The 20,359-nt window shown below is 44.6% G+C and overlaps 1 protein-coding gene across 1 annotated transcript in view; it reads left to right on the top strand.

Moving 5' to 3' along the window:
• The window catches only part of LOC144764166 (A.superbus venom factor 1-like), a 1,132,054-nt gene that overhangs the window by 144,425 nt on the left and 967,270 nt on the right, over positions 1-20,359 (top strand). Inside the window, exons 7-8 of the mRNA XM_078650288.1 lie at positions 13,441-13,543; positions 13,761-13,881. Coding sequence (XP_078506414.1) covers positions 13,441-13,543; positions 13,761-13,881 — 224 coding nt within the window. The remainder of the gene's footprint in view (positions 1-13,440; positions 13,544-13,760; positions 13,882-20,359) is intronic.

Genomic DNA, 20,359 nt, shown 5'->3' with positions numbered 1-20,359 from the left:
CCCTACACTATCCAACGCTTTCCCTACTGTTGCACTCTCTGGAGTGGGAATAGTAATTTTTGCCCCTACGCCATCCAACGCTTTCCCTACTGTTGCACTCACTGGAGTGGGAATAGTAATTTTTACCCCTACGCTATCCAACGCTTTCCCTACTGTTCCACTCTCTGGAGTAGGAATAGTAATTTTTGCCCCTACGCTATCCAACGCTTTCCCTACTGTTGCACTCTCAGGAGTGGGAATATTAATTTTTGCCCCTACGCTATCCAACGCTTTCTCTACTGTTGCACTCACTGGAGTGGGAATAGTAATTTTTACCCCTACGCTATCCAACGCTTTCCCTACTGTTGCACTCACTGGAGTGGGAATAGTAATTTGTACCCCTACGGTACCCAACGCTTTCCCTACTGTTCCACTCTCTGGAGTGGGAATAGTAAGTTTTTACCCTCCTGCTATCCAACACTTTCCCTACTGTTGCACTCCCCGGAGTGGGAATAGTCATTTTTACCCCTACGCTATCAAACCTTTTCACTACTGTTGCACTCATTATTAATTACCATCATTGTTTTTATTTTAGTTAATTTATTTATCATATTTCATTTATATAATATGTTTATTTATATGTTATTGTCAATTTATTTTTTATTAATGTTCTAAATATTTTATAATTATTATTATTAATTATTTTAGCAACCTCTGACCCTGCTCGCGGGCAGGTCGCTCCACACGCCACCACACGGCCGCCAGCTGCCTTGTACCTGCTCCCTGCCGCTCGCCTGTTTTCCCGCTCCTTCCCGCCGCTGCATCCCTGTGGCCATACCCCCCTGCTCCCCATTGGCCTCCCCGCTCCCGTCTCCCAGCTGCTCCTCACTCTCTATCCCCCTCTTATGGAGGCCGCGCAGCGGACGCGCACAGCAGGTGCGCCGCTGGCACGCCGGAGGCACGCCAAAGTCAAGCCTGTCTGCACCCATCCGCGCCTGGACCGCACCCAGCTCCAGAACCCCTGGACCCCGCGAACGCCACAACACCAGACTCCGCTATGACGCCAGCACCCTCTACGGACTCAACGCCGGCCGAAACCACACCTGCTTCCAAGCTGCCCCAAAACGGACTCACGGACCTTTCTCCTGCCACACCTGCAGCTTCACCTGCGACAGAGCCACCAAACCTCCAAGGACAGGACCCAACCACCTCTGCTGCATACTCCTCAACACCCACTCCCCATGCAAACACGCCGTCGAGCTCTGGGATCTGCTTGACACCTCTGCCCCAGACGTGGCCTTCCTGACCGACACCTGGTGGAACGACTCCTCGCGCCTGACATCACCATAGCCATCCCGGACGGCTACAAGATCACCCGCAGGGATCGCGCCAACGGAATTGGAGGAGGAATATCCATTGTCCACAAGTCCACCCTCAAGGTCACCACCCATGCAGACGGCACCCTCAACACCGCCAAACACCTGCACTTCCGGATCCACGCCGACCCCAACACCACCCTCAGAGGAACACTCATCTACAGACCCCCCGGACTCCGAGCTCAAATCAGTGACTCCATCGCTGACCTCGCCAGCACCCACGCACTCGCCTCCACAGACTACATCCTCCTCGGGGACCTGAATTTCCACCTCAAGAACAACACCGACGCCAACTTCGCCACCCTGATCGACAACCTCACCAGCCTCAGACAACTCGTCACCGCCCCACCCACGCCGCTGGCCACACGCTGGACCCCATCTTTTCCACAGGCACCCACGTCACCTTCGACCACACCACTTAACTCCACTGGACCGACCACCACTGCATCCATTTCACCTTCAATAAACCAACCACGCACCACTGCACCCAACAGCTACCTCGCCGCTGCTGGAGCAAAGTCACCGAAGACCAGCTGATCACCACCCTCGCCCAAAACCCACCCACCGACTCCACCAACCCAGAAACCGCAGCCCGCAACCTCAGACAGTGGATCGACGACTGCGCCAACACTTTTGCCTCACTCAAGAAACCCTCCCACAACCATGCCAACAAGAGAGCCACCTAGTTCACCGACAAGCTGCAGACCTCCAAACGCGCATGCCGGAAACTGGAGAGGATATGGCTCCACGAACACACTCCGGACAACCACACAGTCCACAAGGACGCCGCCCGCAGATATCATCACCTCATCAGATTAGCCAAAAGATCCTCCTGGATAACAAGACCACCTGGATAACAATGCACATGACAGCAAAGAGCTTTTCAGCATCATAAAGGTACTCTGCAACCCCAGTGCCAACGCCAACGACATACCGCCCTCACAAGAACTGGGCAACTCACTGGCCATCTTCTTCCACCCCAAGATCGCTGACATCCATGACAGCTTCAACACCATGACAGCCCGACTACGACAGACCCCACTTCCCCTGTGAACACCACCAACGCCAACTGCCTGTCCTCCTGGTCCAACGTCAACTATGACGAGACACGCAAGGTCATGAACTCCATCCACTCAGGATCTCCATCAGACCCGTGCCCACACCACGTATTCAACAAAGCAGATGCTGCCATCGCACCCCAACTACGGAAGGTCATCAACATCTCCTTCGAAAAAGCGACATTCTCAGAAAGCTGGAAACACACTGAAATCAACGCCCTCCTCAAGAAGCCCAAGGCGGACCCCAAGGACCTTAAGAACTTCCGACCCATCTCCCTGCTCCCATTCTCGGTGAAGGTAATCGAGAAAATCGTCAACATGCAACTGGCCTGCCGCCTGGAAGACAACAACATCTTGGACCTGTCCCAGTCTGGGTTCAGACGAAACCAGAGCACCGAAACAGCCCTCATTGCCGCCACAGTCGACATCAGGCGCCAACTAGACAACGATGAAACATCAGCTCTCATCCTCCTGGACCTGTCAGCCGCCTTCGACACGGTCTGCCATGGCACTCTAAAGACACGCCTCCTAGAAGCCGGAATCCAAGAGAAGGCCCTTGACTGGACCACGTCCTTCATCTCCAGCAGAACCCAGAGCGTCCACCTCCCGCCCTTCCAAACCGAGCCACCGACCTCATCTGCGGTGTCCCCCATGGCTCATCCCTCAGCCCAACGCTGTTCAACATCTAAATGGCCCCCCTCGCACAAGTGGCCCACCAACACGACCTCAATACCATCTCCTATGCTGACGACACCCGGCTCATCCTCTCCCTCACTAAGGACCTGCACACCGCCAAAACCAACCTCCACGAGGGAATGAAGGCTGTCGCCGACTGGATGAGGAACAGCCGTCTGAAGCTGAACTCGGACAAGATGGAGGTACTCATCCTCGGACCCATCCCCTCAGCCTGGGACGACTCCTGGTGGCCGACCACACTGGGAACAGCACCAACACCCACCAACCATGCAAGCAACCTAGGATTCATCCTCGACTCCTCCCTCTCCATGTCTAAACAGGTCAACGCCGTCTCCTCCTCCTGCTACAACACCCTCCGCATCCTCTGCATGATCTACAAGTGGATACCAACCGAAACAAGAAGAACTGTGACACAGGCCCTCGTTAGCAGTAGACTGGACTACGGCAATGCACTCTATGCAGGAATCCCAGCCAAACGCCTACGACAACTATAATGCATCCAAAACGCCTCCGTCCGACTGATCGTCAATGTCCCCCAGTGCAGCCAAATCACCCCCCACCTGAGAGACCTACTCTGGCTCCCCGTCGACAAGAGGATCACCTTCAAGCTCCTCACCCACGAACACAAAGCACTCCACAACGCCGGACTAGTCTACCTGAACAGCAGACTCAGCTTCTACACCCCCACCCGCCAGCTCCGCTCCACCAGCCTCGCCCTTGCCGCTGTTCCCCGCATCCAACAAACAACTTCCAGTGGCAGATCCTTCTCCTACCTCGCCGCCAAAACCTGGAACAACCTCCCTACCCACCTACAGCAGACCCAAGACCTACTCGCCTTCAGAAGATTCCTCAAGACCTGGCTCTTTGAGCAGTAGCGGCACCCCCTCCCTTCAGCGCCTTGAGACCCTCACAGGTAAGTAGCACGCTTTACAAGTACTCTGATTGATTGATTGATTGATTGATTTTATAATATTATTAAGTAAATGTATATTTAAAAAACTTTTTTTGCATTTCATTTATTATTTTTACATTTTAAGCTTTTTTACATTATTTTAATTATGTTTTATTTAATTATGTTCATTATTTAATTACATTTCTAGTATTTTTAGTACATTTTAAAATTTTGATATTGTAGTTAACTATATTTTAACATTCTATATTTTGGAATCGCTATTTTAGTACTTACCTGTTTGTAGATAGGCCTTTTATATTCTGTCCCTCGATATTTTGGAATTGATATTTTGATAATTCGATATTTTGTCCCTCGATACTGATCCGATATATTGTGCATAATCTTTGCATACATTTTGATCGTTTTAATTCACAACAACACCATTGCTGCTTTTGGCATTCGTTGGTACAACATGAACAAGTTACTTGATATAAAATAGATTTATGTTGAGATTCCCATTAAAAAGTTCAAATTTCATGAAATTATGGGGGGGCGCTAGAGGGAGCACTGCGGAAAGGCTGGCTAACTAGACAGCTCCGCCGGACGGCTCCGTTTATTTGCAAAAACAACGCAAATAAGGTCATGGATTTAGATGCCACCATGAAAATCGAACAGCGGAAGATGGCCAGCACACGTCGGTGTAATTAATACCGACATACACGCTCCTGAGCGGAAGAATTTTGACTCGTGAAAGCTGCCGTGCACAGTGACCGGTAAAGGCAAGATGGCGACTGCCCGGGAACTGTCGTAGCAGTAGAGGACACAGACACCTGGACCGCGCATTACAGAGACGTGCCGACACTTTATCACAAACTTGTGAGTACCAGAGGCGAAATAATGTGCTGACAGCAGCCACGTCAGGCGAAACTGACTCCTATACGCCAAGAACATTGCCCGGTTAACTGCGGGGGCTCGCTACTGTTTTTATGTTGGCTTATGGGCGCATGTGTTCTCTCTGCACGAGAGTACCGGCACTTGGTAAATACAGTACGGCAAAATACCAGGAGACACCGCAACGATAGCCGCAAATTGATATATTGGCGATAAGGCAGGCGCAGGCTACAACAGGACAGAATACATAAAAAGGCGCGAAATACGAGCGACAAGATGGCGGCGCCCAGTCCGCTGTGATACGTTACTGGTGCCACTCCGATACTTGGAAAGGCAGACTGTGGGTACAACTAGCACGCACATGCAAGCGATCAATATATGCCCATTTGAACTATGCGTGTAATGCTCCATGCACTGCGAACAATATTTAGTGCCAAGGACAAACCGTTGGTGTATATATAATGGCTGGCCAAACATGGGGGATGGTGGCAGGTCAGACTACACACTAGCCATGACGCCGCGGAGTACAGTTATGTAATGAGGGACCGGAGGTGATGCTAATCACGCAGCTCTTTCCACCATTGATGATCTGATTAAAGCCGCGCAGAACAGCGAACAACTTGTGCATATGGTGTAACTTAGCGCTGCCCACAGATTACCGCCGCAAACACAAGAAAAGCTCCACCACGTATGGCACACATACCAAGTCTTCAAAATTACTGCAATGTGACACACTGGTCGACTAACTACTATCTGATGTTCCTGCTGTGCCACATAGCGCTATGGTGGCCCGCCCTTTGCGCGACTAAACACGTGGTGGTGTTAGCCGAGGTGAGTGCGGATCGTGTATGGGACACAATGAAGGTGAAAGCATAAACAACTGGAGCCGCATATCGGAACTACTCCTGTGGTAATTCACAACAGCGTGTGCCAGTGACAACCAGTGCATCAAACATTGCCTTACCGACGCCACACATACCAGCTATATGAGACGCTGTCTAAAGCTTGTGTTACCTGACTACCTTCCAAAACTAGCCTGAACGGACCAATCAAACCTACTGGCGCCAAAAACGATACTGGGACTGAAACATTAACCACAGCCCTGCGTTCCAGTGCAGCGCTATAGCCAATCACGCCGAATACACAGGCAAGGAGTGGTAGAGTATACCGCCATCGCAGCACTGCAGGACGTAAAAACCTCACAAAATGGGGAAACCAGACAGGCAACAACCGAAACTCAACTTTGAACAACGACGACCTGTTAGAGGATCGCACCCACATTCAGATACAGAGACTGAATCAGAGCGCACACCACCCAAAGGCATCGAAGCGATGCTGAAAGCAATACAAGACAGCCTGCAAGATATGCATGGAAAAATGGATCATCTAACGACGCGAATGGACACCATGGCTGCCAAAGTGGATCGTCATGGTGAAAGACTGGACGAGGCAGAGACCAGATTATCTGCAGTAGAAGATGAATCGCGTGCAAGCACCTCTAAATGTGCGGGTTTTGACAAGATTCTGGAAGTTATTAAATCCAAGTCCCAAGATTTGGAAGCGAGATCACGCCGCAACAACATACGACTAGCGGGTGTACCGGAATCGACAAACGTAGGTAACATGGAGAAGTATGTGGAGGACATGTGCCTTTCCATATTTGGCAAAGAAAAACTATCCCAAGTTTTCATTGTGGAAAGAGCGCACAGGACACTGGCACCACGTCCACCTCCGGGAACAACACCGAGACCGATAGTGGCCCGCATGCTAAACTACCGCGACAGAGATGCAATCCTACGCATGGCACGGGAACTGAAAGATCTTCAATATCAATCCAACAAACTGGAATTCTACCCCGACTACACGCAAGCGGTCCAACAAGCTAGAAGGGAATTCAACGGAGCAAAGTCAAAGCTACGGGAACTTCAAGTGGAATACGCCATGCTCTACCCAGCGAGGCTGAAAGTAACCTGGGAAGGTAAATCTACACTTCTCACCTCTCCTAAAGCGGCACACGACTTCATAAAGAAAATCACAAGCCACCGCAAAAATGATCAGCGACGTCAACAGGATCAAGATGAAGACTGAAAGTAGGTGGTATGCTCCGCCCTATTTGTCGAGTTTACTGGGGTGGTAAGGCCATGTGCTGGAGACGACGACGGTTCTATTCCAATACCAAAGGGAAAGCACAGACACTTCACTGGTGGGTAAGGATTAACTATATCTCATTATTGGCTGTTTCTGTGTGCTTTATCCCCCCACCAGTTACACTGGACAGTATGAACTGCTTTGTACATTAGACATGATCCGATCAGAACGCAGGGTAAGGAACAGTTGTAATGCCAGACCTTTGATGAAGTTATGCTATCCTATCTATATGCAATAATTGGGGCTGAATCGTTGAGTGATGCAAACAACCGTTAACTAGAACAATGTTGCTCACCTACATCACAAAGCGATGCTTGGGTTTAACAGCTTACTACATATAGATGAAGACGATGTAACAAACACTGGCAGCTGAAGATGTAAAAATGGGCTAAAGACTAACTGTTTCCAAACAATACATCCGAAAGACAATTCATGTTTAGGTACTGGGCCGTCATTCCTGCTCTGTAGCCCAGATAAGGTGGGATAGACGTTACAACTTCCTATTCTCTACGTAGACACGCTCCCCCTGTGGTTGTAACTGTACCTACTTGACAATTTACAGGACGTCAGCGCAATGCGGTAATACACGCACCACACATTGTTATTGACACGTAAGATACCTACAAAGGTACATACATGTTGTGTTCAAGTTATGTTTATGTGTCTGCCCGCGTTTTGGAGAGATTATGGTAGGCTGCCGATATACCATTGTTGGCTCCCTGATGCTGGGAGATTCATATGCATTGCTGTTGTATACATGGCAAGAATCTTGTGACTCTATAAGATTACGTAACCGTCCACATCCGTTAGTTCGGATGGTGAAGTGCAGTCCAGGCGGACCCCCATCTGGGTGTTCCCCAACACAGTTTAAATACAAATGGGATGTTCATTAAGGGTATGGCCTCAGCAGGATTGGGCTGCTGTTGTGGGGCGGAGGGTGGGTGTGGGGGTTGATATTGTTATTTCTAGATCAGACTGCTTGAGATGCATTGCCTGCAGCCAGACATGCCACTTACATTACTGTATAAACGAAAACCATCCATGCTGTTACTAAAATGTACCGTGGCCCCCCCTGGACGAGGAAGGGGAGGCAGTTATACCTGTTCACAATTATCACTATGGCTAGTCCTATATCTCAACCCAGAGCATTGAATGTCCTATCATGGAATATTAGAGGTTACACCAACCCCAAGAAAATTTGTCATATATTCGCCTGTTTAGACAGATGGAACATTGACATTGTTATGTTTCAGGAAATGCATGAGTCTCCACATTCGCATGCTCAGGTCAGGAGAAGGTGGGCTGAATCGATGCATTGTTCAAAATACTCGTCCTATGCTAGGGGTGTTTCTATATTGATAAAAAAAGGCACGGACTTCAGAGTGAACACAACAACGCTAGGCGCCAATGGGAGGTATGTCATAGTGAAGGGCAACATACGTGGTAGGCAGATAACACTGGTGAACACATACGGTCCAAACACGGACACACCAGAATTCTTCCGAGGAGTCTGGCAATACCTAAACACTGATCCTGATCAAATATTGCTATGGGGAGGCGATTTTAATATTGCACTAGACGATACACTAGACAGATCAGGGAACATGACGGAACACCATACACGTGCTAGAACCGAATTACTAGACATTATGCAAGATTTATCCCTAAAAGACATCTGGAGAGCGCGACACCCCGGGATCAAAGAAACGACACATACATCTGTGCCCCATGCTAGCTGGTCAAGGATAGATTACTGGTTGGGAACGACCGACGTTTTGTTATGGACACACGCCATAACACACATGCCCAAAACACTGTCGGATCACAACCCTGTCAAATTATCATTAAACATCCCAAATTACGTACCTCCACCGTTTAGTTGGCGTTTCAATTCTAACGCACTCACAGACCCACTATATGTTGATACCATTGGCAAAGCTATAAAAGATTACTTCAGCCTTAACGCTGACACCACGGAAGACACAGGACTTCTATGGGAAGCATTAAAGGCAACAATACGGGGGATTTGTATAAGCACGACTGCTGGCATACTAAAAGACATCAGAACACAAATTTCACGATGTGAATCCACACTCCGTGCATTAGAGCGGCAATATGAATTAACCCCAACTCAGAGCATACTGAGTGACATTAGAAATACACTCACAGAACACCAAAAATTCGCCACCGACAAAATTAAATATCTAAGCAAAAGACATGTGGCTAGATCATAAGGGGAGGGCGGTAGACCAGGTAGAGCTCTAGCTGCTAAAATATGTACTGGACACAAACAACACATAATTACAAAGACTGTTGAGGATGATGGACTAACACACACTGACCAGGCGGGTATTCTGCAGAGCTTCGTCCACTCCTACCAAGATTTATATACATCGCGACCAATTGCCACACAATACGAAACACTACGATACCTTGACGATATTGCTATTGGTTGGCTGTCAGATAACCAGAGACAATATTTAGCCCAACCGTTAACGAGGGAGGAAATAACTGACGTTATAACATCATTACCGAACGGGAAAGCGCCAGGGCCCGATGGATTCACTTGTGAATTCTATAAAAAATACAGTGACTTACTAACTCCTTATCTAGTTGATATGTTCGGAGAGGCACTTGAAGCGCAGATTCTTCCAGCTACACTGCGAGAGGCAGTGATTATAGCATTACTAAAACCAGGTAAAGACCCCGAAATTTGCAATTCCTACCGCCCTCTGTCTCTGATAAATGTGGATTCCAAAATATTAGCTAAAGTTCTCGCTACCAGATTGCAACCACTTATGTCCACATTAGTTCTCCCTGATCAATCGGGATTCATCCCCTCCAGGAACACCACGCACAACACCAGAACGCTATTTGCCACTGCACATTACCTTACACCGGCTACCAAAGCAGCAGCGATCATGTTAGACGCGGCTAAAGCATTCGACTCCATTGAATGGTCATATCTAATAACGATACTGCATAGAATGGGCTTTCCTAGGATATTCATTCAATGGGTGAAGCTACTTTACACCAAACCAGTGGCTAGGATTAAAATAAATGGCTATGTATCAGAGACCATTGATATAGAGAGAGGGACAAGACAGGGTTGCCCCCTGTCCCCCCTACTATTTGCACTAGCACTGGAACCACTAGCCTGCATAGTGAGACAGAAACATCACCACCTTGCGCTTCAATTCCCAAACAGACCATAGCACATATCCTTATACGCAGACGATATGCTATTATACGTCAGAGACCCTGCTATTAACCTGGACCCACTCCTAAGAACTTATATTCGATTCGGGGGATACTCAAGCCTGCAAATCAACTTGGACAAATCCTCCATATTTCCATTGACTGATTCCACACAACGTCATGCGACAGAATATCCTCTAGAGTGGCAGACAGACCCTATACGATATCTAGGCATTTGGTTCCACCGAGACCCGGAGGTGGTTATCAGAACCAATTACGGTAGGGCGATGGACACACTCGAAGACAAAGTCACGAGATGGATTCAACTCCCGCTATCGCTGGCCGATAGGATGGCGATAGTGAAGATGGTAGTACTCACTAGTCCGTTTTTGTCCTTTGTCTAAATATTAGTTCCTAATTACTTTTCTTCCAAATACCATACCCATCCCGAATTAGGAACTCTAGTCGGGGATACCCCTTCCTTCTTACATATATATAGTACTCCCTAAACTACTTTATCTTTTCAATAATATTCCAATGCAACCCCCAAAAGAAGTATTCAAACGCATCACAACAATGATACTGAAGCTGATATGGGCAGGGAAAAAAACACGCATAAAATTAGTCACATTAACGCTACCTATTAATAGGGGAGGTTGGGGAACACCAGATTTTTGGCTGTACTACCTATGCGCACAGGCCCAATTTGCCACACATTGGTACCACACGACACCATATCTAACCCACGTGGCGGTGGAGGAAGGGGATGCAGCCCCGGTCCCATTAGATGCAATAATAACGCATATCAGACCCCCGCTACACAATAATGACATAAACACAATCAACACTACAAACTCTGCTTGGAGGACCCTAGGCCAAATGATGCGTAAACTCCCACTTTATGCTCCAGCGCTGCCTCTACATCATCACCCAAATCTGTCTGTCACTGGCGAAGAAGTGGGCATGAGCCTATTAAAACAAGTGGGTCTATGTACAATGGGCGGCGTCTATAAAGATGGTGCTTTCATTACTATGAATGAGAATATAGATCATCGCAAGATTATTTGATGGGAATCCATGATTTTGATTTCTTTGAGTCTCACCTACATTCACCTCTGGTCTTGATATAGCTGCACAAATATGTACCCTCGATACTCACAGACTGTATAGTGACTTGGTACTCATCTCCATACTAACAGTGACTGTTATTGGGAGCAGGATCTACTGCACGTAGCTCTTCTCTGTCAGACCCCTGGTTCCTTGTCTGTTGTTCCATTTGACTTTGGGGGATGTGAACCATGGCAGGTCTTTAAATATCCCTCGGACCCTTCCTTCCCTGTGGTGTTATTTTGGCTTTTGAAAAATAACCCTATCAGTTCTTGCTTGTTAACACATTTCCATTGAAGAACATCCCTTGTTACAAAGTCTGTTATCAAAATCCTACTGGACATGTGTCTTTTTATGATGAGCTCCCTTATGAGTAAACACTTTTTTTTATCAGAGTCATATCTCAAATTAAAAAACAGCTGATTTTCAAGTAATTTAGATGAAAAACTTGAAATAATGCAAGGAATTTTACCATTGCATCTGGCACTATTTCCTCAAAGAAATGTAGACAAAAAATGGTCATCAGTACTGCTTTCTGTTTCTCACAATACATTTATGGGATATAAAATAAGCACAAAAACAAAACATTTAAACAAGGGCTTAGGGCACGTGAGATCACTTTAAAAGAAAAGTCCAAAAGGATTCTCTGTGTCGCTTTTTCACTTCCAAAGGGACACATAGACATGTTCAAGATTTGTGTCAGGATAGGTAGATATATTCTCTAAGAAATTGTGAAAAAAATGGTTACTGGCACAGTTTCTTGGCTAATACATGTAACATTTTCATCACTGTCGTGATATTGAACTGTCACTGTTTGTAGTTTGCCAAGTACATTTTAAAATGGTTAGTTGTTTTTCAAGTGCTTGACTTAGCTTTAGTTCTCCTTTTTACTAGGGTCTTGAACCCTATCAAATCTTTGTCAGGCTTTGCCCCCTACAAAGGTATAATGGTCTCTATACTAGGGAACCATTCAGATCTGTTCCAAAGGTCCTACTAAAAGTAGAAGTCTCAGGAGTCTATTCTCCAAGTCTTGTAATAACCATATGACTGTTCTGGTCTGTTACCAAAAACCAAATAGAGAGTAATTCATTTGATCTGGTATATTCTCACAGTACTACACCTGAACCATCAAACCATTTAGTCTAGTGCCAACGTCCTGGCTAATAGAGAATGATTGATTTGTTCTGTCAGCTCTCAAAGCTCTACAGGAATGATCCATGTGATCTGCTCTATTCTTAAAAATCTACAATAGATCTATCCATTTATCGTGATGTACTCCAGAAGTCCTAATAGAAAATGATATATCCTATCTGGTCTACTCTCAATGTATGACAAAAGAGCCATTCAGTCTTTCTTGTCTACTTCCAAATCCTGTTTGGAAATTATCTGTTTTTATAGTCCTGCAAAATATTGTCCATTTGTTCTACCCTGCTTTAAAGCACTGTTTAAAGAAGGGTCCATCTAACATTGTTCATGTGTAAAATTCCTTTAATCAACCATATTTCTGTTTGGACCAATACTTAAGCATATTATTAGTATTGAATAATCAATCTAATCTGGCAATTCGCAAACAGCAACTGAAAACAAGCCATCCTGTCTGCATATTCGCAAAATCCTACTACTGAATGTTCTAATTGAATCTTGTACATTTTGTTTATTCCATTAAAGAACAATCTTTGTGTTCTTGTGTATTCTTAAAAGTATTCTTAAAGAACATTTGATCCAATCTGGCATATTCTTAAAGTCCCTTTAACAAATTCCATTTGATCAGATCGATTATACCCTGAACATTGATGGGTAATGTAAAATACCCTGTTGAATCCTAGCTTCCTTGTAAAGTAGACTAATATGAAATACTCTTGCGGGTTGTGTCAGGAATCATACATTAATTTATTCTGTGGTATTCAAACCTCACTGCTTAAAAAGTCTGTATGGTATGGATTATCCTAAAATTTAGGTTAAAGTTTGGACCTATTCCACTTTAATGCCCGCTGTCACCTTAAACCTTCCTATCTATTCCAATCTATAGCCACTGTCTCATTTAACTACAGGATGAATACTCTTGTCGATAACTGAAACTCTTCTTTTCTAACAGGTATCTACATGGGAGGCCAGTAGAGGGTAATGCCTTTATTCTTTTCGGGGTAAAATTTGACGATGAAAAGAAAACCATACCAACATCCCTTCAAAATATCGAGGTAAAGCCCTCAATAGAAAATCAGGACATCTGGATGTCCCCACATATTTTTCAGTACTTTTAATAATACTGCCAAAATACTACTTATGCTCTTGCTCAATTAGTATAATTTTGATCCCCTTACAAATATGTATAATTGCACATACACAGTGTTGCAGCTAATAAATGTGACCACAATTCATTCACCATCTCTGCACTGCTGTATCATGTTTTTTCAGATATATGAAGGCAGTGGAGAAGCAAAACTAACCAGAAAGATGTTGACAGAAAGTTTTACAGACATATATGAACTCATTGATTGCAGCATCTATGTTTCTGTAGCTGTCTTAACAACAGCAGGTAAGTGAAATACATTTCTGGAGAACAAATGATGCTCTGACTTAACTTAAGGTCTATATATTTGCACCATTTTTATTCATATGAAGAACTGAACTCCCAAACTAGTGTTCAACTAGTACCCACGTATCTAATCTAGGACATTCCTTCAGATCACCACCTACTAACATCATCTACATCACTTACATTCTTGCATAGTGCCCTCATTCTGATCCCTATATTAATATTATATTGTGACTTAATCAAGCCTTTCTCCCTTTCTACTGGATCTCCACACATATCTGCAGATCCAGAAGAGGGTATAAACATACATCAATAGTCTGATTCAAAACATTACATGAGAATTTTCTGTCCTTTCAAAAATGGCAACTTTGAAAGTATTCCTGGAACTCATTCGACCTAAAACTAAAACCATCAAAAACAGTTCTGCCTCCTCTATTTCTAAGCGCCCCTCCCACCTACAAAATGTAAGTGGACCTACTCTCATCTCTAAGCATATACCACAAAATATATTGTCAGGAATACTACTTGTTTTCCTCATTGACCACAAAAATACCTATGATACTCCACTTATCAAAACTGTCTAAAACTGCTTCCATTGAACTTTTCTAGCTTATTAAAGTCAAGCCTACCATCCATTCCTCTTTAGAGTAGTGGCACACACCTAGTTTTATCACACGTTGACAGCAGGATTTTTCTTTTAGCTTCCCTCCCAAAAGCCTTCCAGCACCTCTGAAGGATATTCCTATTGAATGAGCTGCTTTGTCAAAAGCATCTAAAAGGAGAAGACTATCCCTCAAATTCTGAGAGAGCTCCACTGGCTCTACTTCAAAGCCACAGTCAGCTTTCGAATGGCCCACACCACAAAAAAAGCTCTGTACCTCAGTCTATAAGAGAAATAAACTCCATAGTATGGAAGGAGAGAGAGAGGCATTATGGGCAAACCCTGCCCTCCTATTGGAAATTGCTTACATCAAAAAATCAAAACCTCTCACCCAGGCCTTCACTTGCCAAGCTCCTAGATATTTGGGATCACTTCCCAGGAGAAATCAGACAAAATTTCAATGTGCTAGCCTTCACAAGATATAAAAAACAAAACCCATTCAAATTATACTTAAGGAATAGCAATCCTCATGCCACTGTTCTGGTTTCACTTTAGTTTTTTGCATATTGTTGCTATGTCTGACGCACTCTGCTGCCTTTGTGGGTGTGATCCTGTCACAAACCAAAATGGAGGAAAGAAAGAGAAAGAAAGTGAGAAAAAGAGACAGAAAGAGAAAAATACAGTGAAACTTATAAAGAATGAAAGAGGGAGAGAAAGTTAAAGAGAAGGAAACAAACAGGGTGAAAGAGAAAAACGGTGAAAGAAAAGAAAGAAGAGAAAGAAAGAAAGGTTTCTCCACGATGTTAATAATCTGGTTGTATACCAGATATTTGTGTGCACCAGTACACCTGAGCTGGCCTGCTAGCTCCCAATACTTATGTTCCATATCTAAAAAAAGACTCATTTAAGAAACTGTGGATGGTGAATCAGTTACTGATGGAAGTAGGCTAAGAATACAAGGAATATATATATATATATATATATATTCACTGAAAAAACCATAGGTTATAGACCATATATAGTTAGGAATTAGCATTTAAAAAACCTTATTTTACTCACACAAAACCATTGAAATTCCATATATAGTTAGTTGCACTAACTATATATCGCGCACTCGCAATCCACTGCTGATGATGTCACATATTACATCATTCATGACATGGTCAGTGACATCACTGATGACATCACTGATGACATCTCAAATGACATCACTGATGACATCATCCAGTGACTGTGTGTTTCTGTAAAGTTTAAATATGTTTTACATATTGAAGAATGAGTAGATGTAGAAGTGTCTGGATGAAGGATTTAGTAGGTGCGTGACTGACTGTATGAGTGAGTGATTAAATGTGTCTCACTGAGTGCATGGGTTAGTGACTAAACTGTCTTAATTTGTGCATCATTATGTCTGTTGTTCTGTAAACTGCTGCATGTGTTGGTCAGTAGCTATATGAGTAACTATATGGGTTATTGATTGATTGCCCAAGTATTTGTATGGGAGACTGAGTGTGTGTGTGGCTGGCTGGGAGGTGTGTGACTCTGTGCAGATCAATGTGTACTTGTATCAATGATTGTATAAGAGAGTAAGTATGTGTTAGTATATGTTTCAAAATGTAAGGTGCTCTATGTTTAACTGTATAGATTAGAAAATGGAAGTGTGATTGATTATTTACAGGACTGACTAGGTGTGTGAGTAACTCCATGGATTAGTGACAGAGTGTGAGAGTCTGTATAGGTGTATGAGTGCATATGATAGTGTTGTAAAGATGAGTGATTGTATGTATGAATGATTGTATGGGTAAATGAGTGAATGTGTGTGTAAACATAGGAATCACTGAGTGCGTATGTAGTAACTAGTATTGGTGTGTCAATGGTTTCAAAAATTATACTCTGTATTTAACACTGGGTGTAACAGAGGTTATATTAAAGTGTGAGGAGATGCATTGTATTGTCACATGAATGATATCATCAGTGATGTGGTCATTGATGTCAAATGAGATGTCATCAGTGATGTCATTTGAGATGTCATCAGTGATGTCATTTGAGATGTTATCAGTGATGTCATTTCAGATGTCATCAGTGATGTCATCAGTGATGTCATTTGAGATGTCATCAGTGATGTAATCAGTGATGTCACTGACCATGTCATGAATGATGTAATATGTGACATCATCAGCAGTGGATTGCGGGTGCGCGATATATAGTTAGTGCAACTAACTATATATGGAATTTCAATGGTTTTGTGTGAGTAAAATAAGGTTTTTTAAATGCTAATTCCTAACTATATATGGTCTATAACCTATGGTTTTTTCAGTGAATTTTCAAGGTTTTGTAAATGCTAATTCCTAACTATATATGATCTATAACCTATGGTTTTTTCAGTGAATTTCAATGGTTTTTTAATAGCAAATATCATAAGCTGTCGAATGTCAAGTACGTGGTAAGTGAAAACATTTTCGTGTTTATGCACACTGATCTGCTTTGAATGGTGCCCCCCCCCTCATTTCTATTAGGAGTACTCTCTCTTTGCACATAGTGAAGGGTAGTTAACGCAGGCCTTTGCCCCCGTTGTAATACGTCGTGCCTGCTTCTCTCTCCATTTGATTGATTGTTATCCAAGTATTTACTGTTTTAGAATTGGTTCTCTTTGGTTCATTCTCTATTTACAAACAAACACAGAGTCGCAATACTCTGTTTAGTCTTTGCAGATAACGAAAAATCGTGTAAAAAAAAAAAGAAAAGGAATCGAGCAAAATCAGTAGGCCACTAACGGGATCTCTTTTTGACCTCGCTAAAATAGAAACATTAGGAACAACCCCTCATGACAAATACAAAACTAGTGAGATGAACTGAACTCCACACAATGATGGCTGCAAAACAGCTCGGCTTCGCCACCCACCCCGCCCAAAATAACGATAAAGAGCGGCTGCCATGATTGGTTGCGGAATGGCCACGACGGAGCTACGAAATGGTACTGCTCTCATGCTAACCCCAGCTTCAGTCTGAAACATCCAGAAACACTGTAGACTACCAATTCGATCAGTTCCGGTAGCGCCCCAATGTAACCCGGTAGAGAAGAACTAGCCCTCCCCTCTTTGACTGATGGTTCTTGTTGCCTGTCCCTTCTGTTGTCATTTAACAGAACTATTTAGCCTGCTGAAAGGGGTTGTGTTCCGACCGCTGGTTGGTGGAGACATTTTGACTATATTCTGGACCTGCGTTGTCGCGTAATGCGTCATATGAGGCGCCGCGTTAGCGCATCCGGAAGTCATCCGGGGCGCGCAGCGCGTAACGTAAGCATAACAAGTCATGTGACTTGTTAATAAAACTTTTCATTGGTTCATTTTACTTTTCTTATTCTAATGATGAAAGGCTTGGTCATATGACCTAAAAATTACGCTTTTTATTACTTCCGAACATTATTTTTTCTTAAATATATGTTATAATGTTCCAGGCTAATGTACTTTCCCGGAAAATTTACAACTGTCCTGCAAGTAAAATATATTCTTTTTTCGAAAAAAAGAGCGTTTCTTCGTCCCATGACGGAGCCGTTGAGCAAAAGAGGGTCGACCTGCTGTCTTAGTCGCCGATACGCCTGAATATGAGATTCTTATCGATCACTTTATGTTGCAGGAATAGAAAACACAACAGCCCTTGACCATTTATCTTTACTGCGTTCCTTCGTATTATACCTTTTACCCTTCATGTAATTGGTCTGCTTTATTTCACTTGCCTTTTAATGATTCTAAAACAGTGACTATTATTAAAAACGTTACCAATGTATATACTACTACCATGTTTTCTTTTAAAAACCTTTATTGTGAAAATTTCATTATACAAATACGAGCCTATAACCACGTGGGCCGGCCACGGAGCAAACTGTAATCGTATATGATGAGTAGACATTTACACTGTAGAGGAACGTAACGGGCGGGCCATTAGGTTGCAAGATCTAAGGTGTCTAACAGTTACGGAATCGGTGGACGTACATTTTATAATTAAAATACGACAGGGCCAGTTACAATAAAATTATCTAGATATACATTTGCGGGCAAGTACCATGGGTGACGTTAATTCGAACTTTCAATAGTACAGTAATCAATAACACATCAGAACTTAATATCAATAGGGATGTCGAAATATTCAATCAATTCTCGTCCCCGCCCGCCATGTGCTTCAAAACTGCATACGTATCTCGTGATTTCAAGGTTCTGCAACCAGTACACAACAAGGAGTTACGAGTCCCATTTATTCCGGCGCCATTTTGGGCGAGGACGGGCAGGTCCAGGATATAGTCAAAATGTCTCTACCAACCATCGACTATGATGATGTTCATATGCTGTATTTATTAGAGTAACACTCATCTGTCCACATGAAATTAATTTGCCACAATCTAAACATGTCATTTTAATCTTTCCAAAGTTCTTCTAAATATTTGGGACCGTTTCCCTTGCCTCTGATGCTGTCAGTGCCACTTCTTTGATGAATGTACTAGCAGGTCAGGGGTTCTCCTCCAAATCTCTCTTTTATGCAGCACTATAATTAATTGGTGCCACCTCTCCATATGACGATGCATGTTATAGTTACCATAACTATATATTTTTTCGGTTCCTCTGGAGAGTTCATCGTGGCAGATGAAGCGTGTAACGTACCGGGCATTTACCTTTTTTTGCATGTACAGGAAAGGAAAAAAAAATCGAGCGTCCGAGTTCTAAGGTGTCCCAGGGCCATTTTAGTGGACCAGGCCCAAATCCAAAGAACAGGCCGCCATTTTGAGAGCCCTGTTGCAGCCGCCTGTCGCTGTAGCATCAAGAGCAGCCGAAACTCAGCTGAATGGCAACTGAAACGGTAAAGGGGCGCCCCACTACAGCAGACGAGCCTCCACCTAGGAAGGCCCGTTCACGCCGCCTCCCCCCCCCCCTTCGGGCACCCCACGCCGTTATTCGGAGCAGTATTGTAGGATGGCCACACCAGTGCGGCAACTTGCTAGACATCACCTCGGTGGTAACCGAATCTCAACGCCTTGTGGTGTCTTCTATTCAGAAAACATTGTTATGCTGCCTTCGACCTATTCGCCGCAAGTGCGCACACAACTCAACTGCATAGCTTGCTAGACACCACCTCGATGCCATCCGTATCTTGGAATCTCAGCGCCTTTTGGTGTCTTCTCTTCAGAAAATATTGTTGCGCTGCCTTTGGCCCCATTCGCACATCGGTCCGCTACTGACGCCATCTCACAGGCTAATGGGGCTCCCCACGCCGACTTTCAGCATTGTAGGATGACCACACCAGTACAGCAACTTGCTAGACATCACCTCGGTGCCATCCGGATCTCGGCGCCCCACTGCAGATGAAGTGCCTCTCAACTATGAAACCACCACGGTGACATCCGGATCTTGGCGCGTTGTGCTGCCTTCGGCCTATTCGCACATCGGTCCGCTACTGACGCCATCTCACAGGCTAATGGGGCGCCCCACGCCGAGTTTCAGCATTGTAGGATGACCACACCAGTACAGCAACTTGCTAGACATCACCTCGGTGCCATCCGGATCTCGGCGCCCCACTGCAGATGAAGTGCCTCTCAACTATGAAACCACCACGGTGACATCCGGATCTTGGCATCTCAACGCCTAGTGGTATCTTCCATACAGAAAATATTGTTGCGCTGCCTTTGGCCCCATTCGCACATCGGTCCGCAACTTAGACATCACCTCGGTGCCATCCGGATCTTGGCATCTCAGCGCCTTCTGGTGTCAGTCAGAAAATATTGTTGCGCTGCCTTTGGCCCCATTCGCACATCAGTCCGCTACTGACACCATCTCACAGGCCAACAGGGCGCCCCACGCCGACTTTTACCATTGTAGGATGGCCACACCA

The sequence above is a fragment of the Lissotriton helveticus genome, chromosome 1_1 (genome assembly GCF_964261635.1).
Source record: "Lissotriton helveticus chromosome 1_1, aLisHel1.1, whole genome shotgun sequence".
Lineage (NCBI taxonomy): Eukaryota > Metazoa > Chordata > Amphibia > Caudata > Salamandridae > Lissotriton > Lissotriton helveticus.
This window is presented reverse-complemented; position numbering and strand designations above follow the sequence as displayed.